This window comes from Dermochelys coriacea, chromosome 13 (assembly GCF_009764565.3).
Source record: "Dermochelys coriacea isolate rDerCor1 chromosome 13, rDerCor1.pri.v4, whole genome shotgun sequence".
NCBI classification, from domain to species: Eukaryota; Metazoa; Chordata; order Testudines; family Dermochelyidae; genus Dermochelys; species Dermochelys coriacea.
The window spans coordinates 34659698-34679477 of record NC_050080.1 but is presented as its reverse complement, the minus strand read 5'-3'; the positions used below and the strand labels follow the sequence as shown (position 1 = coordinate 34679477).

Genomic DNA, 19780 nt, shown 5'->3' with positions numbered 1-19780 from the left:
CATGGTCTCTGTCTGGTTCTGTGATTGTTTCTGTCTGCTGTATAATTAATTTTGCTGGGTGTAAACTAATTAAGGTGGTGGAATATAATTGGTTAGCTAATCATGTTACAATATGTTAGGATTGGTTAGGTAAATTTCAGTAGAATGATTGGTTAAGGTATAGCTAAGAATATTACTATATAATTTAGGGTCCAACAGGAAGTAAGTTGGGATTTGAAAACAAGGAAAAAGGAACTTGGATTTAAGCTTGCTGGAAGTTCACCCCAATAAACATTGAATTGTTTGCACCTCTGGACTTCGGGTATTGTTGCTCTCTGTTCATGCGGGAAGGACCAGGGGAAGTGGGAGAGTGAAAGAATAAGCTCTCTAACAATCCTCACTGTTAAACATTTATTTCCAGTCTGAAATTGTCCAGTTTCAACTTCCAGCCATTGGAGTCTGTTAGACATTTCTGTGCTAGATTGAAGAGCCCATTATTAAACATTTGTTCCCATGTATGCACTTATAGACTGTAATCAAGCCACCCATTAATCTTCTTTGTTAGATTGAGTTCTATAACTCTATCACTCCAAGGCAGGTTTTCTAATTCTTTAATCATTCTCGTGGCTCTTCTCTAACCCCATCCCATTTACTCACATCTGTCTTGAATTGTGGGCACCAGAACCTGACACAGTATTCCATCAGCAGTCACACCAGTGCCAATATAGGGACAAAATAACCTCTCTTCTTTCACTTGAGATTCCCCTGTTTATGCATCCCAGTATCGCATTAGCTTTTTTGACCACAGCCTTGCACTAGGAGCTCATGTTCAGCTGATTATCCACCATAACACACAAATCTTTTTCAGCGTCATTTCCTCCCAGGATAGCCCCATCCTGTCAGTGTGACCTACATCTTTGTTCCTAGATGTATCCATCTACATGTATCCATATTAAAACACACAGTGTTTGCTTGTGTCGAGTTTATCAAGACATCCAGATTGCTCTGAATAAATGATCTGTCCTCTTCATTATTTTTCATTCCCGCTGAGAAATGTAAAGGATTAAAGTACAGTGTGGTGCATGCTAATACATATTCATTCCATTCCATTTATTTTGTTTGAAAATGGTGGACTATTTTTGGGAGGGAAAGAAGAAAGAGGAAAGGAAAGGAAATTCTATAATTCTGACAGTCTACGTCATTCAACATTTGTTATTTAAAAAAAATAATGTAAAATTGGCAATTAAAGCAAAATGAAACAGAACTGTTCTTTCATTTCATTTAGAAATTTCCTGTCAAAACCATGTGCAAAAATTGACCTTTTTTTTTTTTTTTTTGGCCAAGTGTTCCTCATCCACTTAGCTGTGGAGTTTTCATTCTCTCAACAATGACTTATGTTGGATACAGGCTGAAGCCTGAGCCCCTCCACCCAGATCTGAAGCCTGGTCCTCGGTGTGCTCCGTGAAACCTGATCGTGGACACCCAGGGGGCCACAGAACCCGGTTGAGATCCTGTGGTGTAGTTGGACCAATCAGTTGAGCTGGGTGATCTTCCAGTCAGAGCTCCTGTGTGTGGTGTCTTGGCTGGGATTATAGTGTTAGTTGCTTCTCAGCCCACCAGATTTCAATAGGCATTGGATGGAAGCTGTGTGGGGACTCCCAGGCTTGGGTTCAAGATGTGGGTCATCACATGGGCTTTCTTAGGTTCTTTAGAAAATGCACCAATTCCATTTGTGGGATTTTTAAAAAGAGCCTAATGAAGTTAGGTGCCTAACTCCTATTGATGTTCAATGATGTTCAACCTAAATCCCTTAGACCCCTTTGAAAAACCCAAGGACAATCAACCTGGAAAAGGACCATGGGTGGGATTAGGGGAAAGGGGCTGCAGGCAATGAAAGGAGATTTGATCCTACTAAAAATGTAAAGTATACCCAATAGAGGAAATGGATAGCAGGAAACAATATGGTGAGATGTGTCCAAGTTGCAGCACTAAAGTGTAAATAAGGGGTCTGCTTGTGTTGGGGGAAATCTGGAGGTCAGTGATGGGGAGTTAGGGCAGAGAGGTTATAAGCATGTCAGATGTGTCCTTTCCATAATAAAACATGACTGTGATTCCCCTACTTTTCCCATTCATTTGCACTTTCCACTGCAGTCATTTGCCATCCCATCAAAATGCTTGTGGAAGTAAACAGGTGGGGGGATGAGTATCCATGAATTTCCCTTTCTGAAAACATGGAACAACTCCATAGTACATCAGTGATAGTCCAGACTCCTGGATTGAACACCAGCTCTAATTCCTTTTTAAATGTAGCAGACCCTCCCAGCAACTAGACTCCCTGACCCTGGCCCACACCCACATCTCTGGATATACTAAGCATAGGATGAACTTTATGTGTTGGCAAACAAATGTGATGTAAACACAGACTTCAGGGAACAGGTCCCAAAGGTAAACAGCTTCCTCCCAGAACTCATTAGAAATTTGAAGTCAGATAAAGGCCATCTCTTTATTCTCAGTGGAGGAAAGAGAAAGAAGGTTTTGATATAACTTAGATCCAGTTCTACCCAGTTCCTCCTATGTCAAAAAGGATTTGGCTGGTCAGCATGAAAAACAGGCAATTCCCTTAAATATCGGAAGAGATAGATAGATAGATGGGGTGTACGGAGATAGATAGATAGATAGATTAGATAGATACTCTCTCATCTGTGCCACCAGAACTCCAGAGGACAAGTACTGCCGTCTCATGGTTTCTCTCATTCCCACGCAGTCCTCAGGTGAGTTTGGCTGTATTATTTATTTCAGATCAATGTGTTAAAATATCTCTGATGCTGAGAGGCGGTGAATCAAACAGCATTGAGGGTACATATGAAGGTGAATATTTATAACCAAGAGGCTAATTTATTTCAGTCAACCAATTTCATTAAAGACCCAAAAAGGATCCCTTGGATAAAACTTAAGATCAGTAATTTTTATAGTTCTATGAATTATTTTATGATTTTTCCCACTGTCGTTCGCTCTCTAAATCATTGAGATTTTCTTTATTGACTTCAAATCCCTTACTCCTCTTCATAACTCTCTTGAGCCTTCATTGAATGGTATAGCCTTTAAATATTAAGCTTCTTTATTTCTCTCTCACCCATCTGCTCCATAGCCATGTCCCTTGTTGTGAGATTCTGCACTGAATTTATCATGAGTGTTACCAAACAGTGTGTTTCCCTGATTTAGCAGCCACTTTACTGACACCAGACTGACTCAGTTTCTTCGCTGCTATCAGTTTCAATTATCAGATTAGCCTGAGGTCTTGAATTGCAGCTCAAAGTTGAAGAAGTCACAGCTGAATCACAGATCAAAGTAGGATTCTGAATGCCACAAATTGGATCTGCCTATACTTTTCCTAGCCCTGAAGAAGAACTACGGGTAAATGAGAAACATTGTCTCTTTCACCAACAGAAGTTGGTCCAATAAAAGATATCACCTCACCCACCTTATCTAATCTATCTATCTATCTATCTAATCTTCCTCCTCCAGGCCACTATTCAGAACAGCAGCGAACAGCAGAGAGGCTAAAAGAGGGAGTTTGCCTGAGATCTGCCTGAGAGGAGGTACGCTAAGGGCTCCATTAAGGAGACTGTGTTGGTGAATATCTGAGTGTCTGTTGTGGGGACAGTTTGACAGTTTGACTGTGTGCTTGATTGGTTGTTTGAAAAGTGTGAATTGGGAGTGCTTTGTTCCAGGTGAGTCTTGAGTGGGCCTAATTGTAATAAAAAGCCAGTCAGCTGCGAACCAGCTGAGCAGCAAACAGCAGAGAGGCTACCAGAGGGAGTTTGACTGGGATCTGCCCAGGGAGAGCCCACTGAGGCCTACATCTTGCCAGCTTTTCTGAGTATTTACTACAACTCCTGAGGAAGTTCTTAGAAGGAAGGTAATATGGATGGGGAGTGTTCATCTGTTGTGACCTGCACTGGATGTGCCATGTTTGTCTTTCTTCCACAGGGCAGAAGCAACTTTGTCTGTACAAAGTGCAAACTGGTCTCCATATTGGAAGAGAAGGTTCAAGGTCTGGAGCAACAGGTGTCAACCCTGCGTTGCATAAGAGAAACTGAAGATTTCCTGGACAGACATCAGGATATGCTTCTACGGACACAACATTCTGAAGATTCAGAGCAGGCTGCACTGGAGGGACAGGAGGACGGTGAATAAATTTGGCAGCATGTGACCTCGAGAATAAGAAAGGGGAGCGTCCATGTACCAGCAACGCAGATACAGGTAAGTAACCATTTTCATGTTCTCTCCACAGTTACTAATGCGGAGAGTGAACTAGATGATACATCTGAGGGAAGAAAAGAGAAGGAGACTCCGCAGATTGGAAGGCACGAGATGCACTGTCCTAGGGTTGGGGGTTCCATGACCACTGCTCCCAGGAGAAGGAGGTGGGTGATGGTGGTCGGGGACTCTCTCCTCAGGGGGACTGAGTCATCTATCTGCCACCCCGACCAGGAAAACCGAGAAGTCTGCTGCTTGTCAGGAGCTAGGATTCACGATGGGATGGAGAGACTGCCGAGATTCATCAAGCCCTCGGATCGCTACCCTTCCTACTTCTCCGTGGGCACCAATGATACTGCCAAGAATGACCTTGAGCGGATCACTGCAGACTACGTGGCTATGGGAAGAAGGGTAAAGGAGTTTGAGGTGCAAATGGTCTTCTCGTCCATCCTCCCCATGGAAGGAAAAGGCCCGGGTAGAGACTGTCGAATCATGGAAGTCAACGAATGGCTACGCAGATGGTGTCGGAGAGAAGGCTTTGGATTCTTTGACCATGGGATGGTGTTCCAAGAAGGAGGAGTGCTAGGCAGAGACAGGCTCTACCTAACGAAGAGAGGGAAGAGCATCTTCACAAGCAGGCTGGCTAAACTAGTGAGGAGAGCTTTAAACTAGGTTCACCGGGGGAAGGAGACCAAAGCCCTGAGGTAAGTGGGGAAGTGGGATACTGGGAGGAAGCACGAGCAAGAGCGTGGGAGAGGGGAGGGTTCCTGCCTCATACTGAGAAAGTGGGACGATCAGCGAATTATCTCAAGTGCCTACACACAAATGCAAGAAGCCTGGGAAACAAGCAGGGAGAACTGGAAGTCCTGGCACAGTCAGGGAATTATGATGTGATTGGAATAACAGAGACTTGGTGGTATAACTCACATGACTGGAGTACTGTCAATGGATGGATATAAACTGTTCAGGAAGGACAGGCAGCGCAAAAAAGGTAGAGGAGTTGCATTGTATTTAAGGGAGCAGTATGACTGCTCAGAACTCAAGTATGAAACTGTAGAAAAAACCTGAGAGTCTCTGGATTAAGTTTAGAAGTGTGAGCAACAAGGGTGATGTTGTGGTGGGAGTCTGTTATAGACCACAGGACCAGGGGGATGAGGTGGACAAGGCTTTCTTCCAGCAACACATGGAAGTTACTAGATCACAGGCCCTGGTTCTCATGGGAGACTTCAATCACCCTGATATCTGCTAGGAGAGCAATACAGTGGTGCACAGACAATCCAGGAAGTTTTTGGAAAGTGTAGGGGACAATTTCGTGGTGCAAGTGCTGGAGGAACCAACTAGGGGCAGAGCTCTTCTTGACCTGCTGCTCACAAACTGGGAAGAATTAGTAGCGGAAGCAAAAGTGGATGGGAACCTGGGAGGCAGTGACCATGAAATGGTTGAGTTCAGGATCCTGACACAAGGAAGAAAGGAGAACCGCAGAATATGGACCCTGGACTTCAGAAAAGCAGACTTTGACTCCCTCAGGGAACTGATGGGCAGGACCCCCTGGGAGAATAACATAAGGGGGAAAGGAGTCCAGGAGAGGTAGCTGTATTTTAAAGAATCCTTATTGAGGTTACTGGAACAAATGATCCCGATGTGTAGAAAGAATAGTAAATATGGCAGGCGACCAGCTTGGCTTAACAGTGAAATCCTTGCTGATCTTAAACACAAAAAAGAATCTTAAAAGAAGTGGAAGATTGGACAAATGACCATGGAGGGGTATAAAAATATTGCTCAAGCATGCAGGAGTGAAATCAAGAAGGCCAAATCACACCTGGAGTTGCAGCTAGCAAGAGATGTTAAGAGTAACCAGAAGGTTTCTTCAGGTATGTTAGCAACAAGAAGAAAGTCAAGGAAAGTGTGGGCCCCTTATTGAATGAGGGAGGCAACCTAGTGACGGAGGATGTGGAAAAAACTAATGTACTTAATGCTTTTTTTGGCTCTGTCTTCACGAACAAGGTCAGCTCCCAGACTACTGCACTGGGCAGCACAGCATGGGGAGGAGGTGACCAGCCCTCTGTGGAGAAAGAAGTGGTTCGGGACTATTTGGAAAAGCTGGACGAGCACAAGTCAATGGGGCCGGATGTGCTGCATCCGAGAGTGCTAAAGGAGATGGCGGATGTGATTGCAGAGCGGGGGAAGTCCCAGACAACTGGAAAAAGGCTAATGTAGTGCCCATCTTTAAAAAAGGGAAGAAGGAGGATCCTGGAAACTACAGGCCAGTCAGCCTCATTTCAGTCCCTGGAAAAATCATGGAGCAGGTCCTGAATGAACCAATTCTGAAGCACTTAGAGGAGAGAAAAGTGATCAAGAACAGTTAGCATGGATTCACCAAGGGCAAGTCATGTCTGACTAATCTAATTGCCTTCTATGACGAGATAACTGGCTCTGTGGATGAGAGGAAAGCAGTGGATGTATTGTTCCTTGACTTTAGCAAAGCTTTTGACACGATCTCCCACAATATTCTTGCCAGCAAGTTAAAGAAGTATGGGCTGGATGAATGGACTATAAGGTGGATAGAAAGTTGGCTAGATTGTTGGGCTCAACGGGTAGTGATTAATGGCAACACGTCTAGTTGGCAGCCGGTATCAAGTGGAGTGCCCCAAAGGTTTTGTTCAATATCTTCATAAATGATCTGGAGGATGGCGTGGATTGCACCCTCAGCAAGTTTGCAGATGACACTAAACTGGGAGGAGAGGTAGATATGCTGGAGGGTAGGGATAGGATACAGAGGGCCCTAGACAAATTAGAGGATTGGGCCAAAAGAAATCTGATGAGGTTCAACAAGCACAAGTGCAGAGTTCTGCACTTAGGATGGAAGAATCCTATGCACCGCTACAGACTAGGGACCGAATGGCTAGGCAGCAGTTCTGCAGAAAAGGACCTAGGGGTTACAGTGGACGAGAACCTGGATATGAGTCAACAGTGTGCCCTTGTTGCCAAGAAGGCCAGTGGTATTTTGGGATTGAGGGACGTGATCGTTCCCCTCTATTCAACATTGGTGAGGCCTCATCTGAAGTACTGTGTCCAGTTTTGTACCCCACACTACAAGAAGGATGTGGAAAAATTTGAAAGCATCCAGCGGAGGGCAACAAAAATGATTAGGGGACTGGAAGACATAACTTATGAGGAGAGGCTGAGGGAACTGGGATTGTTTAGTCCGCGGAAGAGAAGAATGAGGGGGGATTTGATAGCTGCTTTCAACTACCTGAAAGGGGGTTCCAAAGAGGATGGATCTAGACTGTTCTCAGTGGTAGCAGATGACAGAACAAGGAGTAATGGTCTCAAGTTGCAGTGGGGGAGGTTTAGGTTGGATATTAGGAAAAACTTTTTCACTAGGAGGGTGGTGAAACATTGGAATGCGTTACCTAGGGAGGTGGTGGAGTCTTCTTCCTTAGAAGTTTTTAAGGCAGGCTTGACAAAGCCCTGTCTGGGATGATTTAGTTGGGGATTGGTCCTGCTTTGAGCAGGAAGTTGGACTAGATGACCTCCTGAGGTCCCTTCCAACCCTGAGATTCTATATTTCTATGAACAGCACTTAATTTCATGCTTAACTTAATTACATGCTTAAGTGCTGACCTAAGGATGCTTTCCTTAATTGCGGCCTTAATAGCCACTTCTCTGGTACTTGGAGCTGCAGGTGACAGCAGAATAGTGGGAATCTGTGAATGTCTCAGGGCAAGACCACCTCTGGGAGATGTTCAGTGTTGTCTAGCAAGAAACGGTAATGATGGGAGAGCCAGCAGTTTCTGCTGTAAAAGCAGTAATATAGTAATAAGAGGAGAGAAGTCTGCAGACAATGAGGAGGGACTCAGTAGCGTCTGTCATACAATATGGAATAACCCATATAATAACAATGCTAATGATATAGGAGCATGCTGCCATGGATTACAGTTCTGTGTTGTGCCCTGGCTTTTGAACAGTCTCCTGGGAGTATCCAAACCCCAAAGGGTCACACTTTTCCACAAGGGTCAGCCACACAGCCTTGATGCTGCTGAGACTGGGTCTTTGGGCTCCAGCACCCCTGTTTCTCACTGTGAGCTAACTGCAGCAAGTCTAACTGAAATCAAGGACCTGAGAGAGACTTTACCTCTTCAGTGATCAATGCAAGGCAGTGAGTCTTTGCAGCAGCCCGGAGCAGCCTCTCCCAAAAGAGGGTAGGGTTCTGTAGGCAGCTGGAAGACAGCGCCAGGAAGCATATGGCATCGCATAGTGAAGCAACGGTCAAAGCAGAGTTCAGACTGGTAGGTGCCATGGCTCCACAATGTCATGCTCCTGCATAATCCGTCTGTGTCCTGTTGACTCTCAGCCCCAAACGAGAACTTCTGTGTGCACGTCTGGGAAGCCGTGCCTCAGTGCAGGCTCCTGGCACCACCAGTCCATTGTCCCTGCGTGGCTACACCGCCCTGGGTTCACACGTTCAGCGCACCTATGCCTCCCTTTCATTAAAAGAAAAGGAGTACCCGTGGCACCTTAGAGACTTACAAATCTATTAGAGCATAAGCTTTCGTGAGCTACAGCTCACTTCATCGGATGCATTTGGTGGAAAAAGCAGAGGAGAGATTTATATACACACACACACACACACAGAGAACATGAAACAATGGGTTTATCATACACACTGTAAGGAGAGTGATCACTTAAGATAAGCCATCACCAGCAGCAGGGGGGGGAAAGGAGGAAAACCTTTCATGGTGACAAGCAAGGTAGGCTAATTCCAGCAGTTAACAAGAATATCAGAGGAACAGTGAAAGAATGAATGGACACAAATCAGACGTCAAGAATTATAACATTCCAAAACCAGTTGGAGAACACTTCAATCTCTCTGGTCACTCGATCACAGACCTAAGAGTGGCTATACTTTAACAAAAAATCTTCAAAAACAGACTCCAACGAGAGACTGCTGAATTGGAATTAATTTGCAAACTGGATACAATTAACTTAGGCTTGAATAGAGACTGGGAATGGATGAGTCATTACACAAAGTAAAACTATTTCCCCATGGTATTTCTCCCTCCCACCCCACCCCCCATTGTTCCTCTGATATTCTTGAAAAAAGAAAAGGAGTACTTGTGGCACCTTAGAGACTAACAAATTTATTAGAGCATAAGCTTTCATGAGCTACAGCTCACTTCATCGGATGCATTTGGTGGAAAAAACAGAGGAGAGATTTATATATACACACACACACAGAGAACATGAAACAATGCGTTTATCATACACACTGTAAGGAGAGTGATCACTTAAGATAAGCCATCACCAGCAGCAGGGGGGGGAAAGGAGGAAAACCTTTCATGGTGACAAGCAAGGTAGGCTAATTCCAGCAGTTAACAAGAATATCAGAGGAACAGTGGGGGTGGGGGGGTGGGAGGGAGAAATACCATGGGGAAATAGTTTTACTTTGTGTAATGACTCATCCATTCCCAGTCTCTATTCAAGCCTAAGTTAATTGTGTCCAGTTTGCAAATTAATTCCAATTCAGCAGTCTCTCGTTGGAGTCTGTTTTTGAAGCTTTTTTGTTGAAGTATAGCCACTCTTAGGTCTGTGATCGAGTGACCAGAGAGATTGAAGTGTTCTCCAACTGGTTTTGGAATGTTATAATTCTTGACGTCTGATTTGTGTCCATTCATTCTTTTGCGTAGGGACTGTCCAGTTTGGCCAATGTACATGCAGAGGGGCATTGCTGGCACATGATGGCATATATCACATTGGTAGATGCGCAGGTGAACGAGCCTCTGATTGTGTGGCTGATGTGATTAGGCCCTATGATGGTATCCCCTGAATAGATATGTGGACAGAGTTGGCAACGGGCTTTGTTGCAAGGATAGGTTCCTGGGTTAGTGGTTCTGTTGTGTGGTGTGTGGTTGCTGGTGAGTATTTGCTTCAGATTGGGGGGCTGTCTGTAAGCAAGGACTGGTCTGTCTCCCAAGATCTGTGAGAGTGATGGGTCGTCCTTCAGGATAGGTTGTAGATCCTTGATGATGCGTTGGAGAGGTTTTAGTTGGGGGCTGAAGGTGATGGCTAGTGGCGTTCTGTTGTTTTCTTTGTTGGACCTGTCCTGTAGTAGGTGACTTCTGGGTACTCTTCTGGCTCTGTCAATCTGTTTCTTCCCTTCAGCAGGTGGGTATTGTAGTTGTAGTTGCGAATGAATGGACACAAATCAGACGTCAAGAATTATAACATTCAAAAACCAGTTGGAGAACACTTTAATCTCTCTGGTCACTCGATCACAGACCTAAGAGTGGCTATCCTTCAACAAAAAAGCTTCAAAAACAGACTCCAACGAGAGACTGCTGAATTGGAATTAATTTGCAAACTGGATACAATTAACTTAGGCTTGAATAGAGACTGGGAATGGATGAGTCATTACACAAAGTAAAACTATTTCCCCATGGTATTTCTCCCTCCCACCCCACCCCCCATTGTTCCTCTGATATTCTTGTTAACAGCTGGAATTAGCCTACCTTTCTTGTCACCATGAAAGGTTTTCCTCCTTTCCCCCCCCCTGCTGCTGGTGATGGCTTATCTTAAGTGATCACTCTCCTTACAGTGTGTATGATAAACCCATTGTTTCATGTTCTCTGTGTGTGTGTATATAAATCTCTCCTCTGTTTTTTCCACCAAATGCATCCGATGAAGTGAGCTGTAGCTCACGAAAGCTTATGCTCTAATAAATTTGTTAGTCTCTAAGGTGCCACAAGTACTCCTTTTCTTTTTGCGAATACAGACTAACACGGCTGCTACTCTGAAATCTGATATTCTTGTTAACTGCTGGAATTAGCCTACCTTGCTTGTCACCATGAAAGGTTTTCCTCCTTTCCCTCCCCTGCTGCTGGTGATGGCTTATCTTAAGTGATCACTCTCCTTACAGTGTGTATGATAAACTCATTGTTTCATGTTCTGTGTGTGTGTGTGTGTATATAAATCTCTACTCTGCTTTTTCCACCAAATGCATCCGATGAAGTGAGCTGTAGCTCACGAAAGCTTATGCTCTAATAAATTTGTTAGTCTCTAAGGTGCCACGGGTACTCCTTTTCTTTTTGCGAATACAGACTAACACGGCTGCTACTCTGATCCCTTTCATTAAGTGTGCCTGTTCAGTCCTTGGGTTTCCCCACGTCTTTTCCGTGTCCTCCAGTGCTAGGGGTTGATTCCAGCTGGCCCTCGATGGCCCATCCATACCCCTCCAGGCAGGGACGTGACCTATACACTCCATGCCTTCCCCCTCTTCCAGAGGAAGGATTTTAACCCTTCTTCACCTAATGGGTGACAACACCAATGCTCGTAAAAATATTACAGAACGTTCCCAGTTTCATCACATTTGGTGTCATGTAAAAACACAAAATCTTTAGGCTTGATTCCCCTCTCACATACAAAAGCTTTACAGCAGCAGAACTCAAGTGAGGGGCAAATCTGCCCCATCAAATCCAGCGGAATTACTCCTCATCGATGCTCTGGTAAGAGGAGAATCAGGCCCTTTGATGCCAAGAGAGTTACCCCTGGTTAATACTTATTTTATTTTCTAGTCAAAAGGGAGGCAGAATCGGAGATGGTATCAACCACTGAGAGGTGTAGAGGGAAGTGATTACAGGGACTAAAATAAGAAGATTTTTTTTTGTAAAGAATTTTATGTTCCTTGAGGCTTTCTCAACTATTTTCAGTGCCGTATATATTGTTGGAGGGGTATTTACAATAAGCTGGAAATGGAGGATTTATTCTAAAGTATCTGGATCCAGTTCTATGCTTGGGGCTATGCACTGACCCATGTTAATGACAGCACAACAGGACCCTGCATGGTCTTGTGGGGAGAAAAGTGTTTTCAGGAGAAAGGCAAGTGGCGCTCCCAGCAAAAGGGAAGAAAGCTCTGTGATGGAAATACTAAATGCAAAATCCTGTGCAATTGGAACCAGCAAAGATAAGTGTGACGATGGAGAGTTAATAACGATTTAATAAAGATGACTTTGCAATTATCCTATCACTTGGATCATCTCCCTGTTTCTCTATCTATTTATCACAAGTGAATCGCAATTTCATTTAAATAAATTCTGTTTCTGTACTTACAGATGAAGGGTTTCCTGGGTTAATGGCAAAGGACAATCAAATGATGGTGACTGACTTCATTCTCTTGGGACTGTCTGATGATCCAAAGCTCCAGCAGTTCCTCTTTCTGGTATTTTTAGTGATTTATCTCATCACTTTTGCAGGGAATATGGTGATCATGGGTGTGATAAAGGCTGATCCTCAGCTTCACACCCCCATATACTTCTTCCTGTCCCATTTATCCTTTGTCGATATCTGCTATTCCTCAGTCACGGTGCCTAAGATGCTGGAGAACTTCCTAGCAGAGCAGAAGAAAATTTCCTTCAATGGCTGCATTACTCAGATATTCTTTTTTACTCTGTTTGTTGGAGTTGAAATTTTCACTCTCTCAGCCATGGCTTATGACTGATACACAGCCATTTGTGACACACTACATTACCTGGGCATAATGAACAAACGTATCTGTGTCCAAATGGTACTGAGTATATGGGCTTTGAGTTTCTTGCATGCCCTGATAAATACTGTTCCTGTGCTGAACCTTCATTTCTGTGGACCCAATGCAATCAGTCATTTCAGCTGTGAACTCCCTCCCCTGCTACAACTCTCCTGCACTGACTCCACCATCAATAAAGTGGTGCTTTTTGCAACCCTTGTGGTATTTGGATTGAGCTCTTTCCTCCTCACCCTGGTCTCCTACATTCACATCATCTCCACCATACTGAAGATACGCTCCATGGTGGGCAGGCATAAAGCCTTCTCCACCTGCAGTTCCCACCTTATTGTGGTGGGTTTATTGTACCTGACGGGGTTTTTTCTGTACATGAAACCAAATGCAGATTCTACATCGATGACAGACAGACTAATTTCAATCCAGTACAGCATCTTGACCCCCATGTTAAACCCCATCATCTACAGCCTGAAAAACAAAGAAGTGAAAACAGCTCTGGGGAAAATACTAAGAAAATTCAAGTTCCTCAAATAGGTTTAATGTTATCCATTGGGTGTATAATAAAGACTTACAGAAGAAACGTTGGCCAGAGACTGCTTCTATATTGTGATCCTATATTATATAGACTGAAACCATGTGTATATTTATTTACTTTAATTTATTTCAGTGTATTTATTCCTACAGAGGAAGGATGGTCTTTTGATTGTGACTAATGAGATCTAAGTTCAACTTCTGGCTCTTCTCTACATTTCTTGAGTCATCTAGTGAGTCACCTACACTGGTGTTCTCAAAACTACTTAACTGATGTAGGTCCACAATTCCCATGAATATTAAACTGGCTAGTGATGCGATTTTTCATAAAAGATTAAGGGAATTTGCCTCTGAATCCCACTGAAAATCAATGGGATTTCTGTGCCTAAATCTTTGAGAATCTTTAAAAAAAATCCAAGCCTAAATTAATGGGAGCTCGCCATATGATCTTCATTGCTCTATGATATTAATATGAATTGGGGATCAATATCTTGTAGGTACCTCTGAAAATGTAGGTTAATCCTAGGGATAATAGTAGCAACTTTCACACACTCCTTTAAACTCTTGTCTGTGTAGTCTTGTGGTAACTGTGCCCATACATTTACGCTAATTAGGACCTCAACTGTGAAAAGTCAGTGAAAGTTCATAAGGAGTCACAGTAACCTATAACAACAAATGTTGATGGGAAAGGGGAAACAGAAAGACTGAATGAGTCCAAACAAAAAGTCTGCCCAATAGAAGTCAAGGACTGTGTTAAGATCACACCTGGTAAATAAGAGAAGAGTGGGAGCAGCAATCGATGAACCAAAATCGGTGTGTCTGAAATTAGGCCTAACTGGTGAGCACAATAATGTAGGGATGAGCTATTCCACCCATCACTCCCTTTTGCACTCCTTACAAGAAGAGGCATTTGGGGGAAAGCTGGCAACCATGACTCCAGCTGACTGAAGAAGGGGAAGGACTAAGTTTCATCACCATGGTTAACACCCCCAACTTCTCGTGGGACCCTGGATCTTCATCCTAATTCTGAGAGATATCCTAACCAGATCGGGTCAGAGAAATTGAGCCAAATGACACTGCCACCTCCACTGGCTCTGCTAAATGTCGAATACCACCGTGGATGTAAGACACTGTTACTCTCCTCTTCCAGTGTGTCCTTTTCCTTCCTACTTTATTTTTTTCTCTTTCCTAGCTCTCTCTTTTGTCCTTCTGATTAATAAGAGCCTGTCTCAGCCAGCCAGAACTGTGCAGTTTTGGCAGGGCTGTCCTTGGACATACACAGCATAGGCAACTGCGTAGGGTACCTGAAAATTTGGGGAACCCCTGTGTCTTAGTTTCCACCCTGTCACCTCTTCCTATCCCTGTTCTGATCCTTCCTTATGGCTCCCACCACAGCTGGCTGCTGCAGCCTAGTGAGTCTTCCTCTGGAGGGGATCTAATACTTAAAAGTAAAAAAGCCTTCCAGCCCACCAGACCTATTAGCACAACACTGAAATTGTTAAAGAGCCATTCAAGTGGTAATGAAGCCATTTAACAGGCATTTGCCAACCCCCAGGTATATACTGTCAGTTTCTGAATTTATTGACAAAAACAGTTGTGCATGACTGTAATATTTACTCGGAACATGTTAGTCTACAGGACCTTAGTTTAAAATTTGCTTTAAAAATATTTCATTAGTGTGTTGCTGAAGATTATAAAATCACATCTCTAAAAAGTCCTTGTATAGATTTTTAGATGCACAATCTCAGGATTCATCTTTAGCCTTAAATGCTTGGATCTTCAGACACATAGTTTTTAAAATAAATCCATCAAAAGACCACCCTTATCTAAAATACACATGTGAGCCCGGGCAGCCATCGGGCATGGGGCACTAGTTTAATAATACTGCATAGGACCCCATAAATCATAAGGATGGCCCTGTGTTTGGGGATTCTTTTGTCAACCCAATTGTAAGTTTCTGACCAGAGAGGCAGCTAAATACAATAACCAGAGCAGCCCAATGCTCATACAAGTTTGCCAAGTCTTCAAGTGGCTGGTAAGACCATGTGCTCTGCTCATGTTTTTCTAACAACGAGATTGCAAGTGAGAGTCAACACCAGAGACAGAAGCTGCATTTTCTATCTTTCTTATTCTTTTCTTTCCTCGTTTTTGGGTGCTTGTCTTGTTTGGTTTTCTAGCAGACAGTAAAGGTCTTTTACAATAATGACAACCTCTACCCATCTCAACTCACTTTTTCTCTTTGCCCCAAGAAGGACAGTTATTCCCATGTTGAATATCATCTAAGAGATGGTTGAACAAGGGGTGTTTTCTTTTAAAAAAAGAGCTCTCCAGCTAACAGGAAAGGGAACAAAGGATGTTGTCAGAATGAAAGCCTGACTTAATAGTTTACATTTCAAATGCATTAATGCTTTTTTCTTTTCCTCCCTCTATTGTTAATAAAAAGTTTAAAAGATATTTAATGGTGTGTTTGCCAAGATACCAAACAGGCTGAGGTCTCTGGATTACCAAATCCCAAACAGTGTTTAACATTCTTTAATGTTGGACAGTTATAGGGTCATGTTAACACTTTTGATTTCTTGGCTGAACCAGATCTTTCCAAATGAGCATCAGGGAGTTTGTATTTAAATTCCCTTTTGATTTCAAGTTATTTGAGTGTCTACCTCCCGTAGGCTCCTCTGAAAATCCGAGTCTCTAACACTACCACCACTTTTTATTATTTTCCTTCTTCTCACAAGTGCTAACAGTGTTCTTTGTTTCACCACCCCTCATCATGCTCCACAAGAGTCATGTCACTGCAAATGCAAATTGTATTCTGACCAGGGAACCTGGCCTATAAGGCTATGTCTACAGAGCAAAGAAAATCCTGCAACTGGCCCATGCCAGCTGACTCGGGTTTGTAGCATGCAGGCTGCGGGGCTGGCTCACTGCTGTGTAGACTTGGGGGCTTGGTCTGGAGCCCCAGCTTTGTCACCCTCCCACCCCACAGGGTTCTAGAACCCAGGCTGCAGCCTAATCCCAGATGGCTACACAGCAATGCTACAGCCCCTGTGACCCCAAGTCTGCTAGCAGCAGCCAGCCATGGGTGTCTAGTTGCTGTGTAGACATACCCTAACAGAGAATAGAGACATCAGGAACCCAAACTACAGCTCCCCTGAGGCTGTGCATGGCCATAAGGAAACACAGATTAATGCTGAATTGACTCAAACCACTTTGAAACAAAGTTAGTTCAACAAAGAGAAACAAAATATTTCAATTCAGGAAAACTGAAATGTTTTCTTTCAATTGAAAAAGGCCAAAGTAAAATATCTCATTATTTCCAAATTGAAAACTTTCAGAACTTTTCATTTCATTTTTTCTATCTCTATGTCAATATAGATATAGGGGTGTGCTTGTGTTTTCAGGGCAAAAAACACATGTTGAAATACTAGAATTTCCTATGGGAAGAAAATTCTAATTTTCACTCTGCAATACTCATATAGATAAACAGAACCAGAGTTTTACTGGCATACATGGATGCATCTTTATTAAACAATTATTTTGGCCCCATTGTGCTTGGAAAACATAGGCCTTTCCCTAAGACTTTGCACAGGGCGGTCTTTACCTCTGTTTTTCAGGATGTAAATGATGGGGTTTAGCATAGGGGTTAAGATGCTGTACTGTACAGTAACTATTTTTTCGAAGGAGGATCCTGAAGCAGGTCTCAGATACTTAAAAAATGCTTTTACGCAGAATAATAGAACCACAGTCAGGTGGGATCCGCAGGTGGAAAAGGCTTTGTGCCACCGCTCGGTGGAGCGGATTCTGAGGATGGTGGAGATGATGAGACTATAAGAGACAATGATAACTGATGATGAACCCAGTCCTACAATAACGCTGGATATGGCCTCATTGGCCAAGGTGTCACTGCATGAGATATGCAGAACAGGAGGGATTTCACAACAAAAATGGTTGATTTTGTTGAATTTACAGAAGTGCACTCTTAGGACAAGGGTATTTACCAGTGCAAGAGTAAATTTAATTGCCCATGCCCCTCTGGCAAGCTGGATACAGACCCATTTGCTCATGTTCTGTATGTAGTTCAAGGGGTGGCATATTGCTTCATAGCGATCATAAGCCATGGCTGAGAGCATGAAGATCTCTGTCGTTCCTGATGCCAGAAAGAAGAACATCTGGATGAGGCAGCTGTCAATAGAAATAGTTTTCTGCTCTGCTAGGAAGTTCACCAGCATCTTCGGAACGGTAATGGAGGAATAGCAGATATCTACAAAGGACAAGTTACTCAAGAAAAAACACATGGGGGTGTGTAGGTGAGGGTCAGCCCTTATCACCAGCATGATCAGCATGTTTCCCAGAAGGGTGATTAGGTAAATAACCAAAAACACCAGGAAGAGGAAAATCTGGAGCTGTGGGTCACTGGCGAGTTCCATAAGAATAAACTCAGTCATTGTGATTTGATTTTCCATGCTGGTTTGTTGAGCAAAATGTTAACCTGTAAAGAGAAAAACACCACAAACATTAACAGATGTGAGAATGGGGGTTTTCAAAGGTGCCTAACTGAGTTATGTGCCCACTCCCCAGCAATTGAATTCCAATGACCGTTGGGTATCTAAACCCTCTAGATACTCTTGAAACTCTGAGTCAAAGGTGATAAAGTGTACAGCAATGGATCTAGTGTGTCCTTGTTCAAATGACTAACCCAAGATCTATGGACAACCAAACATCTATTTGAAGGTTTATTGGAAAGTGCTGCACTGGCTTTCTACCTAGGTGTTTAAATTCACCTAGCATGAATAGCATGACAACTGCTGGCAGTTAAGTGGGTTTATCAAATAATTGAGAGAAGTGGAAGGGCAGAACAGGGTAAAAATACTAAATGATGGCATCATTAAGGTTTGTGTGGTAGGTATATGTAGATCTGACTGCTCCCTTGGTAGAGAGAAGATATTATGTAGCTTTGGTGACCAGCCAGACACCGTAAGTATAGCAGGCTGTTGAAGGGAAACAATCGTGAATAACTCATTGGTTGAAAATTACTCACCCAATCTACACAGGGATATAGAACAGCCAGATTGGATCAGACCACTCGTCCATCTAGCCCAGTACCTTGTGACAGTGGCCAGTACCAGGATTTCAGAGGAAGGTGAAAGAAAATGTAATAACATGCCCACTTCTAATATAACATAATCCTTATCACTTTGGGGTTGGCTGATACCTGGCAGCAGGAATATCTCTTCTACATTTTCATCTTAAAATAATAAATAAAATAAATAAATGGACTCCCAATCTTGCAGCCTATATTTGGATTTACTGAGTCTTCACTGAAGAATCTCTCTACTCTTTAAGCCAGTGTAGACAAGAGAGATTCCTTGAATTAAAAGAGATGCAGGAACACTAGGATTTGGACCATATACAACAACATCTATCTATCTATCTATGACTGGAATAACAGAGACTTGGTGGCATAACTCACATGACTGGAGCACTGTCATGGATAGGTATAAACTGTTCAGGAAGGACAGGTGAGGGAGTAAAGGTGGAAGACTTGCACTGTATGTAAGAGTGGTATGACTGCTAAGAGCTCCAGTATGAAACTGGAGAAAAGCCTGTTGAGAGTCTTTGAGTTAAGTTTAGAGGCAAGAGAAACAAGGGTGATGTCATGGTGGGAGTCTGCTATAGACCACCAGACCAGGAGGTTGAGGTAGACAAGGCTTTCTTTGGACAACTAACTGAAGTTTCCAGATCACAGGCCCCGGTTCTCTTGGGGACTTGAATCACCCTGACATCTGCTGGGAGAGCAATACAGCGGTGCACAGACAATCCAGGAAGTTTTTGGAGAGTGTTGGGGACAATTTCCTGGTGCAAGTGCTGGAGGAACCACCTAGGGGCCATGCTCCTCTTCACCTGCTGTTCACAAAGAGGGAAGAATCATAGGGCAAGTAGAATTGGGTGGCAACCTGGGCAGCAGTGACCATGAGATGGCTGGGTTCAGGATCCTGACGAAAGGAAGAAAGAAGAGTAGCAAAATACAGACCCTGGACTTCAGAAAAGCAGACTTTGACTCCCTCAGGGAACTGATGGGCAGGATCCTCTGGGAGGCTAATATGAGGGGGAAAGGAGTCCAGGAGAGTGGGCTATATTTTAAAGAAGCCTTATTGAGGGTACAGGACCAAACCATACCGACGTACAGAAAGAATAGTAAATATAGCAAATGACCAGCTTGACTTAACAGAGAAATCTTTGGTGAGCTTAAAAACAAAAAAGCTTACAAGAAGTGGAAACTTGAACAGATGACTAGGGAGAAGTATAAAAACATTGCTTGAGCATGTAGGGGTGTAATCGGGAAGGCCAAAGCACAATTCGAGTTGCATCTATCAAGGGATGTGAAGGATAAAAAGAAGGGTTTCTACAGGTATGTTAGCAACAAAAAGGTTAGGGAAAGTGTGGGACCCTTAATGAACAGGGGAGGCAACCAAGTGA

General features: G+C 43.4%; 1 protein-coding gene and 1 pseudogene across 1 annotated transcript; one reads left to right on the top strand and one right to left on the bottom strand.

Moving 5' to 3' along the window:
• The first annotated feature begins 12367 nt into the window (after nucleotides 1–12367).
• On the top strand, nucleotides 12368–13306 carry LOC119841865 (annotated as a pseudogene).
• A 3521-nt stretch (nucleotides 13307–16827) lies between these two features.
• LOC119842220 (olfactory receptor 1030-like) lies at nucleotides 16828–17766 on the bottom strand. Its single transcript, XM_043496152.1, has one exon. The coding sequence runs from the start codon at nucleotides 17764–17766 to the stop codon at nucleotides 16828–16830; it is 939 nt and encodes a 312-aa protein (XP_043352087.1).
• Nucleotides 17767–19780: the final 2014 nt, after the last annotated feature.